We start from the raw sequence: 14,548 nt of genomic DNA, 5'->3' as shown, positions 1-14,548 counted from the left end.
AAATAGATATTTGGCAACTGTGTACTTATAATAAATAGTTCCTACTTCAAAATATGAGATTATAATCATCTGATAAAGAAAGTCTTACTTACATAATTGCTACTGTTAGGAGATACTTCTGAGTAAACACAGAGTTAACAGAATATTATACCATTGGGAGGGAAGTTTAAGGGAGAATGGATACATGTGTATGTGTAACTGAGTCCTCTTGTTGTCCACCTGAAACTATCACAACATTGTTAATCAGTCATGCTCCAATACAAAATAAAGAGCTAAAAAAAACTATTATACCATCAAATGAAAATTTAATATAATAGCTATGATATTCAATTTCAACAAAATGCATTGCACGAAAAGTATATATAAGTTTATAATTAAAAGACAAAAGAAACCAAACCCTAGAAAAACCACAACAAAACGGTCAATAAGAACAGTTACCTCACAAATGCTACAGTAATGTGCTGGTTCATCATTTGTCCGTCCATGCCATATAACCTCTTTTCCTGCTGTAATAAGAGCTTCCCTCAATGTCAGACATTGCTTCAGAATTTTCATAAGACAATACCTAGTGTAGAGAATTATTGTGACAACTGAATATTGAGTACTTTTAGCACAAATAACAAATAACTTCAAGAATCGTGTTTCCAAGTCTAAATTGGAGGCTGAATTCTTTTGATTATAAGGTAATAAAGTATATATTTACTCTTAGATAGTCAAAACAATCATTTATATATGACTGACTTTAAAGTTCTGGGTACTGTAAAATATTATTTATGGGTTATATTTTACAGTTAGTTTAATTATAGTACTAAAGAAAAAAGTACTAAAATTATTGTTTCAAATTTTAATTTGAAGGTAATCTAATGGTATCTTTAACTTTTTGGTATCTAATTTATATTAAACTTTTTGGCAATGTGTATTTTCCATACATTCATGCTTCTGATATTCATATAGTGAATTTTCACAAATTGTGCTAGTTTTTCCATAATTTGATATTACTACTCAAAATTGTGTCCTACAGCATCCACAAATGTGTCTCAAAGCTCTCCTCTGAAGACACAAGTGGATGATGTAATCTGGGAAGAATGATTTAACTCTAAAAAGCAGAGAACTAGTTTAGCAAGGTGATGTCACACAATGTGAACAGTATAACCTCCAAAAGTATTAGTTTGATTATATTATTTTGATCATCACTAATTTAGAGCTTTCTGATATACTGAACTGCTACTGAATCAGAGTTTGGAAGATATTATTATTATATAAACTATTATTTGAAAGAAAAGATAAAACATTAAATATATCTACTATCCTCCTTATATTTACTGCTTTTAGTCTTTATTTCATATTCAAATGTAGAGTTACAGATAGCAAAGGCTTTATTTCCTGGTTACCTTCAGTAAGACTATACCTGGCATATAATAAGCACATAATAAATACTTGAATCCTAAGTAGGAGATGACTTATCTTTCCCAGATTACCTTACTGACAGAGCTACACACAAAACTGAGCCTAAAAGAGTGATAACACTATGGACAGCCTAAGATCCTTCTAGCTGGTTTTGTTAACTATTCAAAGAACACTTTGTATATATGTTACAAAGCTGAATCTACTACATTATCTTTTTTTAAGGATTTTATTAAAGGATTATTCTAATTTTAATGAGTATATGAGCTGTATAAAAATAGTCAAACCACTATAATAAACATAATACATTTCAAGTATCTTCAAATGTTAATTATGAACTGAAGAGTGAAGTTTTCCCTTAAACTTCAATAAAATTATTTTTAAATTAAAAAAAATAAAGCTTATTGTGAAAAACACAGAGAAAAATCAAGAATAAACAAAGATATACCTCACTACCTCTACTTTAAGCTAAAATGTACAAATATATTATCTTCTTATCATACATCAATGAAAACAATTAGAAGGAAGGAAGGAAATAGTAGTGCTTAAAAAGCTGAACAGTTCTATGAAGCCTACAAGACCTTCTAGAACTAACACCCCAAAACGATGTTCTTTTAATTATAGGGGACTGGAATGAAGAAGTAGGAAGTCAAGAAACACCTGGAATAACAGGCAAATTTGGCCTTGGAATACGGAATGAAGCAGGGCAAAGGCTAATAGAGTTCTGGCAAGAGAAAGCACTGGGCATAGCAAATACCTGCTTACGACAATACAAGAGAAGATTCTACACATGGACATCACCAGATGGTCAACACCGAAATCAGATTGATTATATTCTTTTCAGCCAAAGATGAAGAAGCTTTATACAGTCAGCAAAAACAAGACCGGGAGCTGACTGAGGCTCAGATCATGAACTCCTTATTGCCAAATTCGGACTGAAATTGAAGAAAGTGGAGAAAACCACTAGACCATTCACGTATGACCTAAATCAAATCCCTATAACTCATAGAGTGGAAGTGAAAAATAGATTTAAGGGACTAGATCTGATAGACAGAGTGCCTGATGAACTATGGATGGAGGTTCGTGACACAGTACAGGAGACAGGGATCAAGGCCATCCCCAAGAAAATGAAATGCAAAAAAGCAAAATGGCTGTCTGAGGAGGACTTACAAATAGCTGTGAAAAGAATGAAAGCGAAAAGCAAAGGAGAAAAGGAAAGATATACCCATTTGAATGCAGGGTTCCAAATAGCAAGGAGAGATAAGAAAGCCTTCCTCAGTGATCAATGCAAAGAAACAGGAAAACAATACAATGGGAAAGACCAGAGATTGCTTCAAGAGATACCAAGGGAACAGTTCATGCAAAGATGGGCTCAATAAAAGAAATGCTATGGACCGAACAGAAGCAGAAGATATTAAGAAGAGGTGGCAAAAATAGAAAGGCAATGCCAAAGAATGCTTAAACTACCACACAATTGCACTCATCTCACACGCTAGTAAAGTAATACTCAAAGTTCTCCAAGCCAGGCTTCAGCAATATGTGAACCGTGAACTTCCAGATGTTCAAGCTGGTTTTAGAAAAGGCAGAGGAACCAGAGATCAAATTGCCAATATCTGCTGGATCATCAAAAAAGCTAGAGAGTTCCAGAAAAACATCTATTTCTGCATTACTGACTATGCCAAAGCCTTTGACTGTGTGGATCACAATAAACTGTGGAAAATTCTTCAAGAGATGGGAATACCAGACCACCTGACCTGTCCTTTCAGATATCTGTATGCGGGTCAGGAAGCAACAGTTAGAACTGGACATGGAACAACAGATTGGTTCTCAATAGGAAAAGGAGTATGTCAAGGCTGTATATTGTCACCCTGCTTATTTAACTTATTGCAGAGTACATCATGAGAAACGCTGGGCTGGAAGAAGCACAAGCTGGAATCAAGATTGCCGGGAGAAATATCAATAAGCTCAGATATGAAAATGACACACCCTTATGGCAGAAAAGCGAAGAAGTAGTAAAGAGCCTCCTAATGAAAGTGAAAGAGGAGAGTGAAAAAGTTGGCTTAAAGCTCAACATTCAGAAAACTGAGATCAGAACATCCGGTCCCATCACTTCATGGCAAATAGATGGGAAAACAGTGGAAACAGTGGCTGACTTTATTATTCTCAGTTCCAAAATCATTGCAGACGGTGATTGTACCCATCAAATTAAAAGATGCTTAGCCCTTAGAAGGAAAGTTATGACCAACCTAGACAGCATATTAAAAAGCAGCGACATTACTTTGCCAACAAAGATCTGTCTAGACAAGGCTATGGTTTTTCCAGTGGTCAAGTACTGATGTGAGAGTTGGACTACAAAGAAAGCTGAGCACTGAAGAATTGATGCTTTTGAAATCTGGTGTTGGAGAAGACTCTTTAGAGTTCCTTGGACTGCAAGGAGATCCCTCCAGTCCACCCTAAAGGAGATCAGTCCTTGGTGTTCATTGGAAGGACTGATGTTGAAGCTGAAACTCCAATACTCTGGACACCTGATGTGAAAAGCTGACTCATTTGAAAAGACCTTGATGCTGGGAAAGATTGAGGGCAGAAGGAAAAGGAGACACCAGAGGATAACATGGTTGGATGGCATCACGGACTCTATGGACATGGGTTTGGGTGGACTCCGAGTGTTTGAGATGGACAGGGAGGCCTGACATGCTGTGGTTCATGGGAAATCAGTAAGTCGGACAGAACTGTGAGACTGAACTGAGACTAAGACCACTATAGAAAAATGAGAAAATTCCTCTTGATGGAAGAAAAATTGTGGTGTTTGCATTTCTAATATTGAGAGAAATCCTGACAAACTGGATGGGTCTAGACAATATTGAGAATAATGAAGGTAGAGAATGAAAATGTTGAAAGTGAAAAAGGCTTTAAGTTTATGACCAAGTGAGAGATATTTTAAGTTTATGACCAAGAAGTAAGAAAACTACAAGATGATTTTTTCTTCATTACTTTTTCTCTCTTATCTCACTATTCAATTTGTATGTAAACTTTTGAGTTCAATCTTCACAAGAGTATGTTGTATAATCTTTCTCTACTTCAATTGCTACAATCACAATCCAAGTTAGCTAGCTGGATTTCTTCAATTGTCTGTATTCTTTTATTTTTATCTTCCATTTTCCAATCTTTACACCCAAAGTAATAAACAGATTCACACTTTAAAATTTTAAAACAAAAATCTCTTTCCCTTCTTCTATAACACATAGAATTACTATCTAAACTACTTAACATTGCCTACAAGAACCCTTGTGGGCTTCCTTAGTGGCTCAGCAATACAGAAGATTCCTGTCAGTGCAAGAAACACTGGTTCAATCCCTGGGTTTGAAAGATCTCCTGGAGATGGAAATAGCAATCCATTCCAGTATTCTTGCCTGGAGAATCCCATGGACAGAGGAGCCTGGTGGGCTAAAGTCCATGGGGTGGCAAAGAATCAGACGTGACTGAGCAAATAAACAACAAATACATCTATAATCCTGTACCTTAGCAGTTTCCTGAATTCATTACCACAGATATTCCTTTCCTTTGTTATGCTACAGCCATTTCTGTTCCATAAACACATAAAAGTTGTTTTTATTTAAGGCTTTCACTTGTTTTCAGGATCTGAAATGCTTTTACCCCTCACTTTTCTTCTAGTTCTCCTTTTTATGATTCTTGTCCATTACAGAAACCATGCTGTCATAAACCACTAGAACAAAAGTAGCATTCTCCATGACCTTAACCAAAAAACAAATTTGTAAAAATATACTTTACATATATTACTTCATCATAACTTATTTATCTGTTTGGGAATTTATCTAGGTCACCCTGCTTATTTCACTTATATGCAGAGTACATCATGAGAAACGCTGGGCTGGAAGAAGCACAAGCTGGAATCAAGATTGCCGGGAGAAATATCAATCACCTCAGATATGCAGATGACACCACCCTTATGGCAGAAAGTGAAGAGGAACTAAAAAGCCTATTGATGAGAGTGAAGGAGAGTGAAAAAGTTGGCTTAAAGCTCAACATTCAGAAAATGAAGATCATGGCATCTGGTCCCATCACTTCATGGGAAATAGATGGGGAAACAGTGGAAGCAGTGTTAAGACTTTATTTTTTTGGGCTCCAAAATCACTGCAGATGGTGACTGCAGCCATGAAATTAAAAGATGCTTATTCCTTGGAAGAAATGTTATGACCAACATAGCATATTGAAAAGCAGACACAATCACTTTTCCAACAAGGTCCGTCTAGTCAAGGCTATGGTTTTTCCAGTGGTCATGTATGGATGTGAGAGTTGGACTGTGAAGAAAGCTGAGCGCCGAAGAACTGATGCTTTTGAACTGTGGTGGTGGAGAAGACTTTTGAGAGTCCCTTGGACTGCAAGGAGATCCAACCAGTCCATTCTAAAGGAGATCAGTTCTGGGTGTTCTTTGGAAGGAATGATGCTAAAGCTGAAACTCCAGTACTTTGGCCACGTCATGTGAAGAGTTGACTCTTTGGAAAAGACTCTGATGTTGGGAGCGATTGGGGGCAGGAGGAAAAGGGGATGACAGAGGATGAGATGGCTGGATGGCATCACTGACTAGATGGACGTGAGTCTGAGTGAACTCCGGGAGATGATGATGGATAGGGAGGCCTGGCGTGCTGCGATTCATGGGGTCGCAAAGAGTCGGACACGACTGAGCGACTGAACTGAACTGAACTGAACTAGATTAAGTCATACAAAGAAAGAGACTGTTTTTTATATTCCACAGTACCCATTTCATTGCCAGGAATATGGTCAAGAATAGAGTTAGTGGTTCTCAAATATTTGATTAATGGGAGTCATTCTGCCTAAAACCTAAGGAAAACATAGGTCAAAAAGAGACAAATGGAACATTTGGATCAGCCTATGATTATTTTCATGAATTAGAGTTAATGGTCATATTGAAGTTACCAAATGACCATCCATAATTGTGGATCTATAATATGAATTACTGCCTTAGTTCAGAATTTGAGTGATGGATGCTCTTTCAAACTTTTCTAATTTTAAATCTCAAACATTGAAAGAAAAAGGAATGAGTCAATAAGTAAAATAGTGCATACCCTTAGTGAACAATTTTTGTTTGCATATATTTGTTAGAAGAAAATTTTGAAAATAAATGAAAGATTAGCACTATTTCTCAAGATACTAGTTTGTGAGACTAACTAGACTAGTCTAATAAGACTATCTAGTCTAAGATTTAGTACACTAAATCCTTGTCTACCATTCACAAACACACAGAAGTGGTGAAAGGAGTTAAAAAGAACAACAGAAAATAGTAATTTAAATATTTATTTGGTGATGGCATGAGGGGAGAGAAAGTGAAAGAAAAACATATAAACTGAAGTTTGGAGAAACAGTGCTGAGTGGCTCGTCCTGAAAATACATACCAACAGACTCCAAAAACATGATTCCATTCTAAACCACAATAAACCACCACGTAAACTTTCTGCTTTTGTAACTTTTTTGTTGTGCGTGTCAATTCTCTGATTTTGTAAACTTATGTTTACAATATATGCTAGTCTGTTAAGTGGGCAAAAGCAGTACGTCTAAAAAAACAATGCATATATATTAATTAAAAATGACCTATTGCAATTCATGGGGTTGCAGAGAGTAGGACACGACTGAGCGACTGATCTGATCTGACTGCAAAAAAAAAAAATTACGAACCATCACCTCAACCTTCAGCAAGTCAAAAGCTTCTTACAACAGTAACATAAAGGATCACTAATCACAGTTCACTACCAGAAATATACCAATAAAGAAAAATCTCAAATACTGTGAGAATTAGCAAAATTAGACATGAAAAGAAAGTGGGCAGGAAAGAAATGGTGCAGACACTTGTTTAATACTGATTTGCCACAAATCAATTTGTAAAACACACAGAATCTGCAAAGTGCAGTCAGGTAAACACCAATAAGATGATGTATGCCTATATTCTAAATATACCTACAAAAGAAATGGAACAGAAACCTAAGATAACAAATGAGCAATTAGTAGACTATATATACACATACATATATATTTAAACTGTTCATCTATTAAATTTACAAAAGGATCAAGAAGGGGATAATTTGATTACAGTAGAAAATATAACTAGTTAAGACTGTTTAAAATGATTATTTATGAGATATTTATAATATTTTCACTCCCTGTGCTTCAGACAGACTTACAGGATTAAAACTAAAGGGGTCCTAGGACATCAGATTGGTCAAAGGTTAAGAAAAAGGACACATGTATGAGTTTCCTAGTAAAGAATCATGTATGCCTTCATTATTCTCTATGCCACAATAATTGGCATATTTTTCAAAAGATATTTCAAAAGTCTATTTCAAAAGATATAAAGTATTTTTTAACATGTGAGTATTAAGTTTCTGGGGCCACTTTATCATCTGATATCAACTGATATAAATCTTCGGGAGAAAAACATTCATTAGGTAACTTTATCATATTCCCTGTGCTCCATTTTCTCCTCACCATAAGCATCCAAAAGAAGAACTACAGCAACTTTGGAAAGGACTTACTTAATCATTTCAAAAAGCTTGGGATCTGAAACTTTGATGTTTCGTGCCATATTCCAGGACAGATGAACCATGGGTACTACTGACTTTACACTTTGCAATTTGTTCCACTCATACCGTTCCACTGCCAATTTATACTGGCTGGCTAGGATGGGAAAAAAAATTTAAGTTAAAAATGAAAGTACAAAATATATGAACATAATCATTATCACCACTCAGGTCATCATTTTAATGATAATTCTGAAAAACTAAAAACACTAAAATATGGTTCTCATAAAAATTATAGTTAAAAATTGCCATTAAAGAGCACTTCTTCAATTGCTAGTTGTATCCAACTCTTTGCAACCCCATGAACTGCCACATGCCAGGCTTCTCTGTCACCATGTCCCAGAGTTTGCTCAGATTCATGTCCACCAAGTTGTTGATGCTATATTACCATTTCATCCTCCATCACCCCATTTTCCTCCTGCCCTCAATCTTTCCCAGCGTCAGGATCTTTTCCAAGAGTCAGCCGTTTATATCAGGTGATCAAAGCACTGGAGCTTCAGCATCAGTCCTTCCAATGAAAATTCAGGGTTGATTTACTTTAGGACTGATTGGTCTGACCTCCTTGCAGTCAAAGGGATTCTCAAGATTCTTCTCCAGCATCACAATGTGAAAGTATTAATTCCTCAGTGTTCAGCCTTCTTTACGATCTAACTCTCATATTTGGACATGACTACTAGAAAAACCATAGTTTTGACGATAAAGACCTTTGTTGGCAAAGTAATGTCTCTGCTTTTTAATATGCTGTTTGGATGTGTGATAGCTTTTACTCCAAGAAGCAAGCCTCTTTTAATTTTGTGGCTGTGCTCACTGTCCACAGTGATTCTGGAGCCCAAGAAAATAAAATCTGCCACTGATTTCAATTTTTCCTATTTGCCATGAAGTGATGCAACAGGACACCATGACTTTAGTTTTTGGAATGTTGAGTTTTAAGTCAGTTTTTTCACTCTTTTCTCTTACCCTCATCAAAAGGCTCTTTATTTCCTCTTCTTTATGCCATTAGGGTGGTATCATCTTCCTATCTGAGGTCACTGATATTTCTGCCACAATCTTGATTCTAGTTTGTGATTCAACCAACTTCTCATTTCACATGATGTATTCTGCATAGAAGTTAAATAAGCAGGGAAACTACATACAGCCTTGACATACTCCTTTCTGAATTAGGAACCATTCTGTTGTTCCATGTCTGGTTCCAATTCTTCTGATGTTCTGGTTCTGATGTTACAAGCAGGTTTCTCAGGAGACAGGTAAGGTGGTATGGTATTGCCATCTCTTTAAGAATTTTGCAGTTTCTTGTGATCTACACTGTCAAAGGCTTTACATGCCAAAGTAAAGGTTTTTCTGGAATTCCCTTATTTCTCTGTAAGCCCAAGAGATGCTGGCAATTTGATCTCTGGTTCCTCTTCTAAATCAAGCTTGTACATCTGGAAGTTCTCAGATCACAAACTCTTAAAGCCAAACTAAAAGTATTTTGAGTATTACCTTGCTAGGATGTGAAGTAAGTGAAAATGTACAGTAGTTTGAACATTCTTTGGCACTGCTTTTCTTAGGGACTGGAATGAAAATTGATCCTTTCCAGTCCTGTGGCCATCGCTGAGTTTTCCAAATTTGCTGGCACATTTAGGGCAGTAGTTTAATAGCATCATCTTTTAGGATTTGAAATAGCTTAGCTGGAATTCCATCACCTCCACTATGTTTGTGGAAAATCTTCCTAAGTCCCACTTGACTTCAGAATCCAGGATGTCCAGATCTAGGTGACTGACCACAACATGTGGCTATCAGGATCATTAAGACTTTTTTTGTACAGTTCTTCTGTGTATTCTTGCCACCTCTTCTTAAATCTCTTTTGCTTCTGTTAGGTTCATGCCATTTCTGTCCTTTATTGTGCCCATCATTATATGAAATGTTCCTTTGCTATGTCTAACATTTTTGGAGAGATCACAAGTCTATCCCATTCTATTGTTTTCCTCTATTTTTTTTTTTTTTTCTGCATTGTTTACTTAAGAAGGACTTCTCTCCCTGCTGTCCTCTGGAACTCTGTGTTCAGTTTAGTATATCTTTCCCTTTAGCCTTTCACTTTTCTTCTTTTCTTAGCTATATGGAAGGTGTTCTTGTCTCCACTTTGCCTTCTAGCATTACTTTTTCTTGGGATGGTTTTGATCACTGCCTCCTGTACAATGTTACAAACCTCTATCCATAGTTTTTTAGGTGCTCTATCAGACTAAAAATCCCTTGAATCTATTTGTAACTTCCACTGTGTAATAATAAGGGATTTAATTTAGGTCATATATGAATGGTCTAGCGGTTTTCCCTACTTTCTTTAAATTAAGGGTTAATTTTGGTTTACAAAGCTCATGATCTGAGTTACAGTCAGCTCCAGGTCCTGTTGCTGCTGTTGAATAGAGTGTCTCCATCTTTGGCTGCAAAGAATGTAATCAATCTGATTTTGGTATTGACTATCTGGAGACGTTCATGAGTAGAGTCATCCCTTGTGTTGTTGGAGGTAGGTTTTTGCTATGACCTGTATGTGCTCTCGACAAAAACTCTGTTAGCCTTTGCCTTGCTTCATTTTGTATTCCATGGTCAGGTATCTCTTGACTTCCTACTTTTGCATTCCAGTGCCCTATGATAAAAAGGACATCTTTTTTGGCTGGAGTTGGGTGCCACTGTCTTCTCCGTAGCAGCTAGATCTTGTAGTTTCATAGAACTGTTCGACTTCAGCTTCTTTAGCACTGGTAACTAGGCCACAGACTTCGGTTACTGTGATGGTGAATGGTTTCCCTCGGAAACAAAACAGATCATTCTGTTGTTTTTGAGATTACATCCACATAATGCTTTGTTGACTATGCAACCTACTCCATTTCTTCCATGGGATTCTTATTCCAAAATAGTAAATGTAATGGTCATCGGAATTATATTTGCCCATTCTCATCCCTTTTATTTCACTGATTCCTAGGAGTTCACTTTTGTTATCTTCTGCTTGGTCACATCCAATTTATCTAGATTCATGGAACTAACATTCTACAAATTATGTGTTTATTTGTGAAAATATGAATAAATTATGAACATGAATGTACATGAAATATTCTATGCAATATTTTTTTTCTTTTACATCATCAGACTTTAATTTCCCCACCAGACACATCTGCATGTTGTTTCCACTTTGGCTCAGCCTCTTCATTTCTTCTAGAGCCTTTCTCAGTAGTAAGTTGGGCATCTATTATGTGGGGGCTCATCTTCTGGTATCATATGGTTTTTACTTTTTATACTGTTCATTTGGTTCTCAAGGCAAGAATGGGAAAGTGGTTTGGCACTCCCTTCTCCAGTGGACTACGATTTGTCAGAACTTTCCACCATGTGCCTGGTATTAGGCTTTCCTTTTTTACACCTCACCTTTTAACAAAGACAGACAAGCTAGGATTCATTCAGATCTTTCTGGCCCCTAAGGCCAGACTTTTTCATGCTGCATAGATTAAACAGAGTTTGACAAAACATCTCATGTGGTATATTAGAAAAAATAAAAAGCCTAAAGAATAATTATTCTATTATGCTTTCCCCCAAGTTTTCTTTTATAAAAACAATATTCAATGCTCTAAAATAACAAAAGTATATTGTCTATATCTGCAAAAGCACATTTTTGTTATTTGCTAACATTTACTCTTCTTTATACCTGTCCTAGCTAGAATTCTTTCTGTGTTGTTGGGTGTTGCCATTATAGACATGCCTGAACTGGCTAAGTCTGCTCCTGCCCCTGAAAAGGGCTCTAAAAAAGATGTGACCAAGGCCCAGAAGATGGACGGCAAGAAGCCTAAGCGCAGCCACAAGGACAGCTACTCTGTGTACGTGTACAAGGTACTAAAGCAAGTCCATCCGGACACTGGCATCTCATCCAAGGCCATGGGAATCATGAACTCCTTCGTCAACAACATTTTCGAGTGCATCGCTGGTGACACATCATGCCTGGCGCATTACAACAAGTGCTCGACTATCACATCCAGGGAGATCCCGACCGCCGTGTGCTTGCTGCTACCTGGGGAGCTAGCCAAGCATGCCGTGTCCGAGGGCACTAAGGCTGTCACCAAGTATACCAGCTCCAAGTAAATATAATATGTCTTGCCGCTGTTAACAGAGAAGGCAATGGCATCCCACTCCAGTAGTACTCTTGCCTGGAAAATCCCATGGATGGAAGGCCTGGTGGGCTGTAGTCCATGGGGTCACTAAGAGTCGGACACAACTGAGTGACTTCACTTTCACTTTGATTAGCTAGAATTCACTCTTTGTATACTAGCAACTGTATTTCTCCTAGGACAAATTTTCTGAACTTCTAGTGAGTTATTTTCCAACTCATCATTAGAGAGAATTTTTTAAATGTACTACTTATTACTTATTACTGTTACTGTATTATTTACAATACCTGTAAGTGGGCCAACATTCCAAGCAATATTGTTGCACCAGCCAACAGCCTGAACCCAGTGCACAGTGCCTGCATTTATCCAGACCAAATCTCCAGGTCTTTGAATAAACCTATATACAGGAACATTTGCTTCATAAAGATCTTCAAGATTGGGCCACCAAGAACTCATCAAAAAATTCAAATTATTTCTGAAAAAAATGAATAATGTTACTGGACAAAGGTTTTTTTTAATGTCTCATCAAAGATGAAAAGACACTTCTAACAGATTTAAAAATGCTCTCACTTTATATAGTTTAATAAAACTTAATAGTACTGTCAGAACTTCAAAAGAGGGCTGTAGAATAGAAGAAGCAATTGAAGAAAAGTAACAACAGAAGAGAATAGGTACACTTATTTAATTATTTAGGTACCATATGTCTAAACTTACTTTTCAAAAGTACAAATGTTAAATTTTCAAATTAGACCAAAATTAATTAGTTTTTTCGTTTAATGTAGATTTTACTTAGGTGTAATTCATGTACAATAAAATCCATCTATTAATGAGTGTTGACAAACAGGTAAGAATCATTAAAATCAGGTACTCTGGGGCCAGACATTCTCAGGGGCAACTGTTCAACTCTTATCAAGCACAGTATAAACTTTAGTACTATTTCATCCAATATTACCAATATGAAACTGGAGAAATTTATGGCACACAGATCAAACATCTTTTTCAAAAATTCAAAACAGCAGTGATTTTAAGATAACATGTTATCTGCAACCATAAAATAAATTATTGAAATTATATATATTAGAAGCAGTATCCTTCTGCAAAACAAAATTATAGAAGTTGAGAAGACATATGTTATTTCTAAAGTTTAAGATAAATCATTCTAGCTTGTTATTTTTTATTACTCTGCAGTTTAAACTTTGGGGATAGCACCTGTATTTCGCAAGTACATTTGACCTAAGATATCTGAAATAGAAGAAAATTAAACCCTAAAAATAGTTGTGTGTTAGTTGCCCAGTCATGTCTGACTTTTTGTAACCCTATGGACCGTGACCTGCCAGGTTCCTTTGTCCATGGAATTCTCCAGGCAAGAATATTGGAGTGGGTTGCCATTTCCTTCCCCATAAAAAAAAATAGTTCTTCCCAAAAATAATCACTGCAATGTATGTGTAAAAATTACCACATGATATAACTTAAAGAAATAAATTCTATTAAAAAAATTCATTATAAAAAAAGTAAACCTTATACATAAGACAAAAAACTTGATCATACATTACCAATAATTGGGAGAAATTTGGAGTACTGTTTTTCTAACCACTGACATACTTTTTAGTAAATAAACTATGAGTAAATATCCTTTAAAATGTTAAAGAATTTAGTATTGAAATATGTGTATCAATTTTAAAATAATCATACATGATACATATAAGAATTACATTCAATTCTTAATCATGTGTGTTACTATAACCATATCATTACCAACTCTGAAACAACAGCAGGTAATTGCCCTTTGTAATAACTTTTATCGCAATTATTTTCAAAGAAAATTTAGTTTAGAAACCTACTTTTCACAGAAGTCATTCAGAACACCCCAGTAACCTTCAGGAACAACAAACCATTCACAATCACCTGGACCAATATTTATGTTAACAGAACAGAAGTTGTTATTTTCTTGGTGACCTAAAATGTAAAAGGAAAAAAATCATTATGACACTATAAATGCATGCAAATAGGGACCAAAAGAAAGCAGGAGTAGCAATACTCATATCCGATAAAAAAGACTTTAAAACAAAGGCTGTGAAGAGAGACAAAGAAGGTCACTACATAATGATCAAAGGATCAATCCAAGAAGAAGATATAACAATTATAAATATATATGCACCCAACACGGGAGCACCGCAGTATGTAAGACAAATGCTAACAAGTATGAAAGGAGAAATTAAGAATAACACAATAATAGTGGGAGACTTTAATACCCCACTCACACCTATGGATAGATCAACTAAACAGAAAATTAACAAGGAAACACAAACTTTAAATGATACAATAGACCAGTTAGACCTAATTGATATCTATAGGGCATTTCATCCCAAAACAATGAATTTCACCTTTTTCTCAAGCGCACACGGAACC

General features: G+C 36.0%; 1 protein-coding gene across 9 annotated transcripts in view; it reads right to left on the bottom strand.

The window, feature by feature from the left end:
- The window catches only part of LOC138986345 (lysine-specific demethylase 6A-like), a 189,082-nt gene that overhangs the window by 14,562 nt on the left and 159,972 nt on the right, over positions 1–14,548 (bottom strand). For all 9 annotated transcript variants that reach the window (XM_070365613.1, XM_070365610.1, XM_070365616.1 and 6 more), the window contains 4 exons: positions 13,981–14,095; positions 12,427–12,614; positions 7,971–8,112; positions 439–565 (listed from right to left, as the gene is read on the bottom strand). In XM_070365613.1, the coding sequence (XP_070221714.1) occupies positions 439–565; positions 7,971–8,112; positions 12,427–12,614; positions 13,981–14,095 (572 nt within the window). The remainder of the gene's footprint in view (positions 1–438; positions 566–7,970; positions 8,113–12,426; positions 12,615–13,980; positions 14,096–14,548) is intronic.

The sequence above is a fragment of the Bos mutus genome, chromosome X (genome assembly GCF_027580195.1).
Source record: "Bos mutus isolate GX-2022 chromosome X, NWIPB_WYAK_1.1, whole genome shotgun sequence".
Lineage (NCBI taxonomy): Eukaryota > Metazoa > Chordata > Mammalia > Artiodactyla > Bovidae > Bos > Bos mutus.
This window is presented reverse-complemented; position numbering and strand designations above follow the sequence as displayed.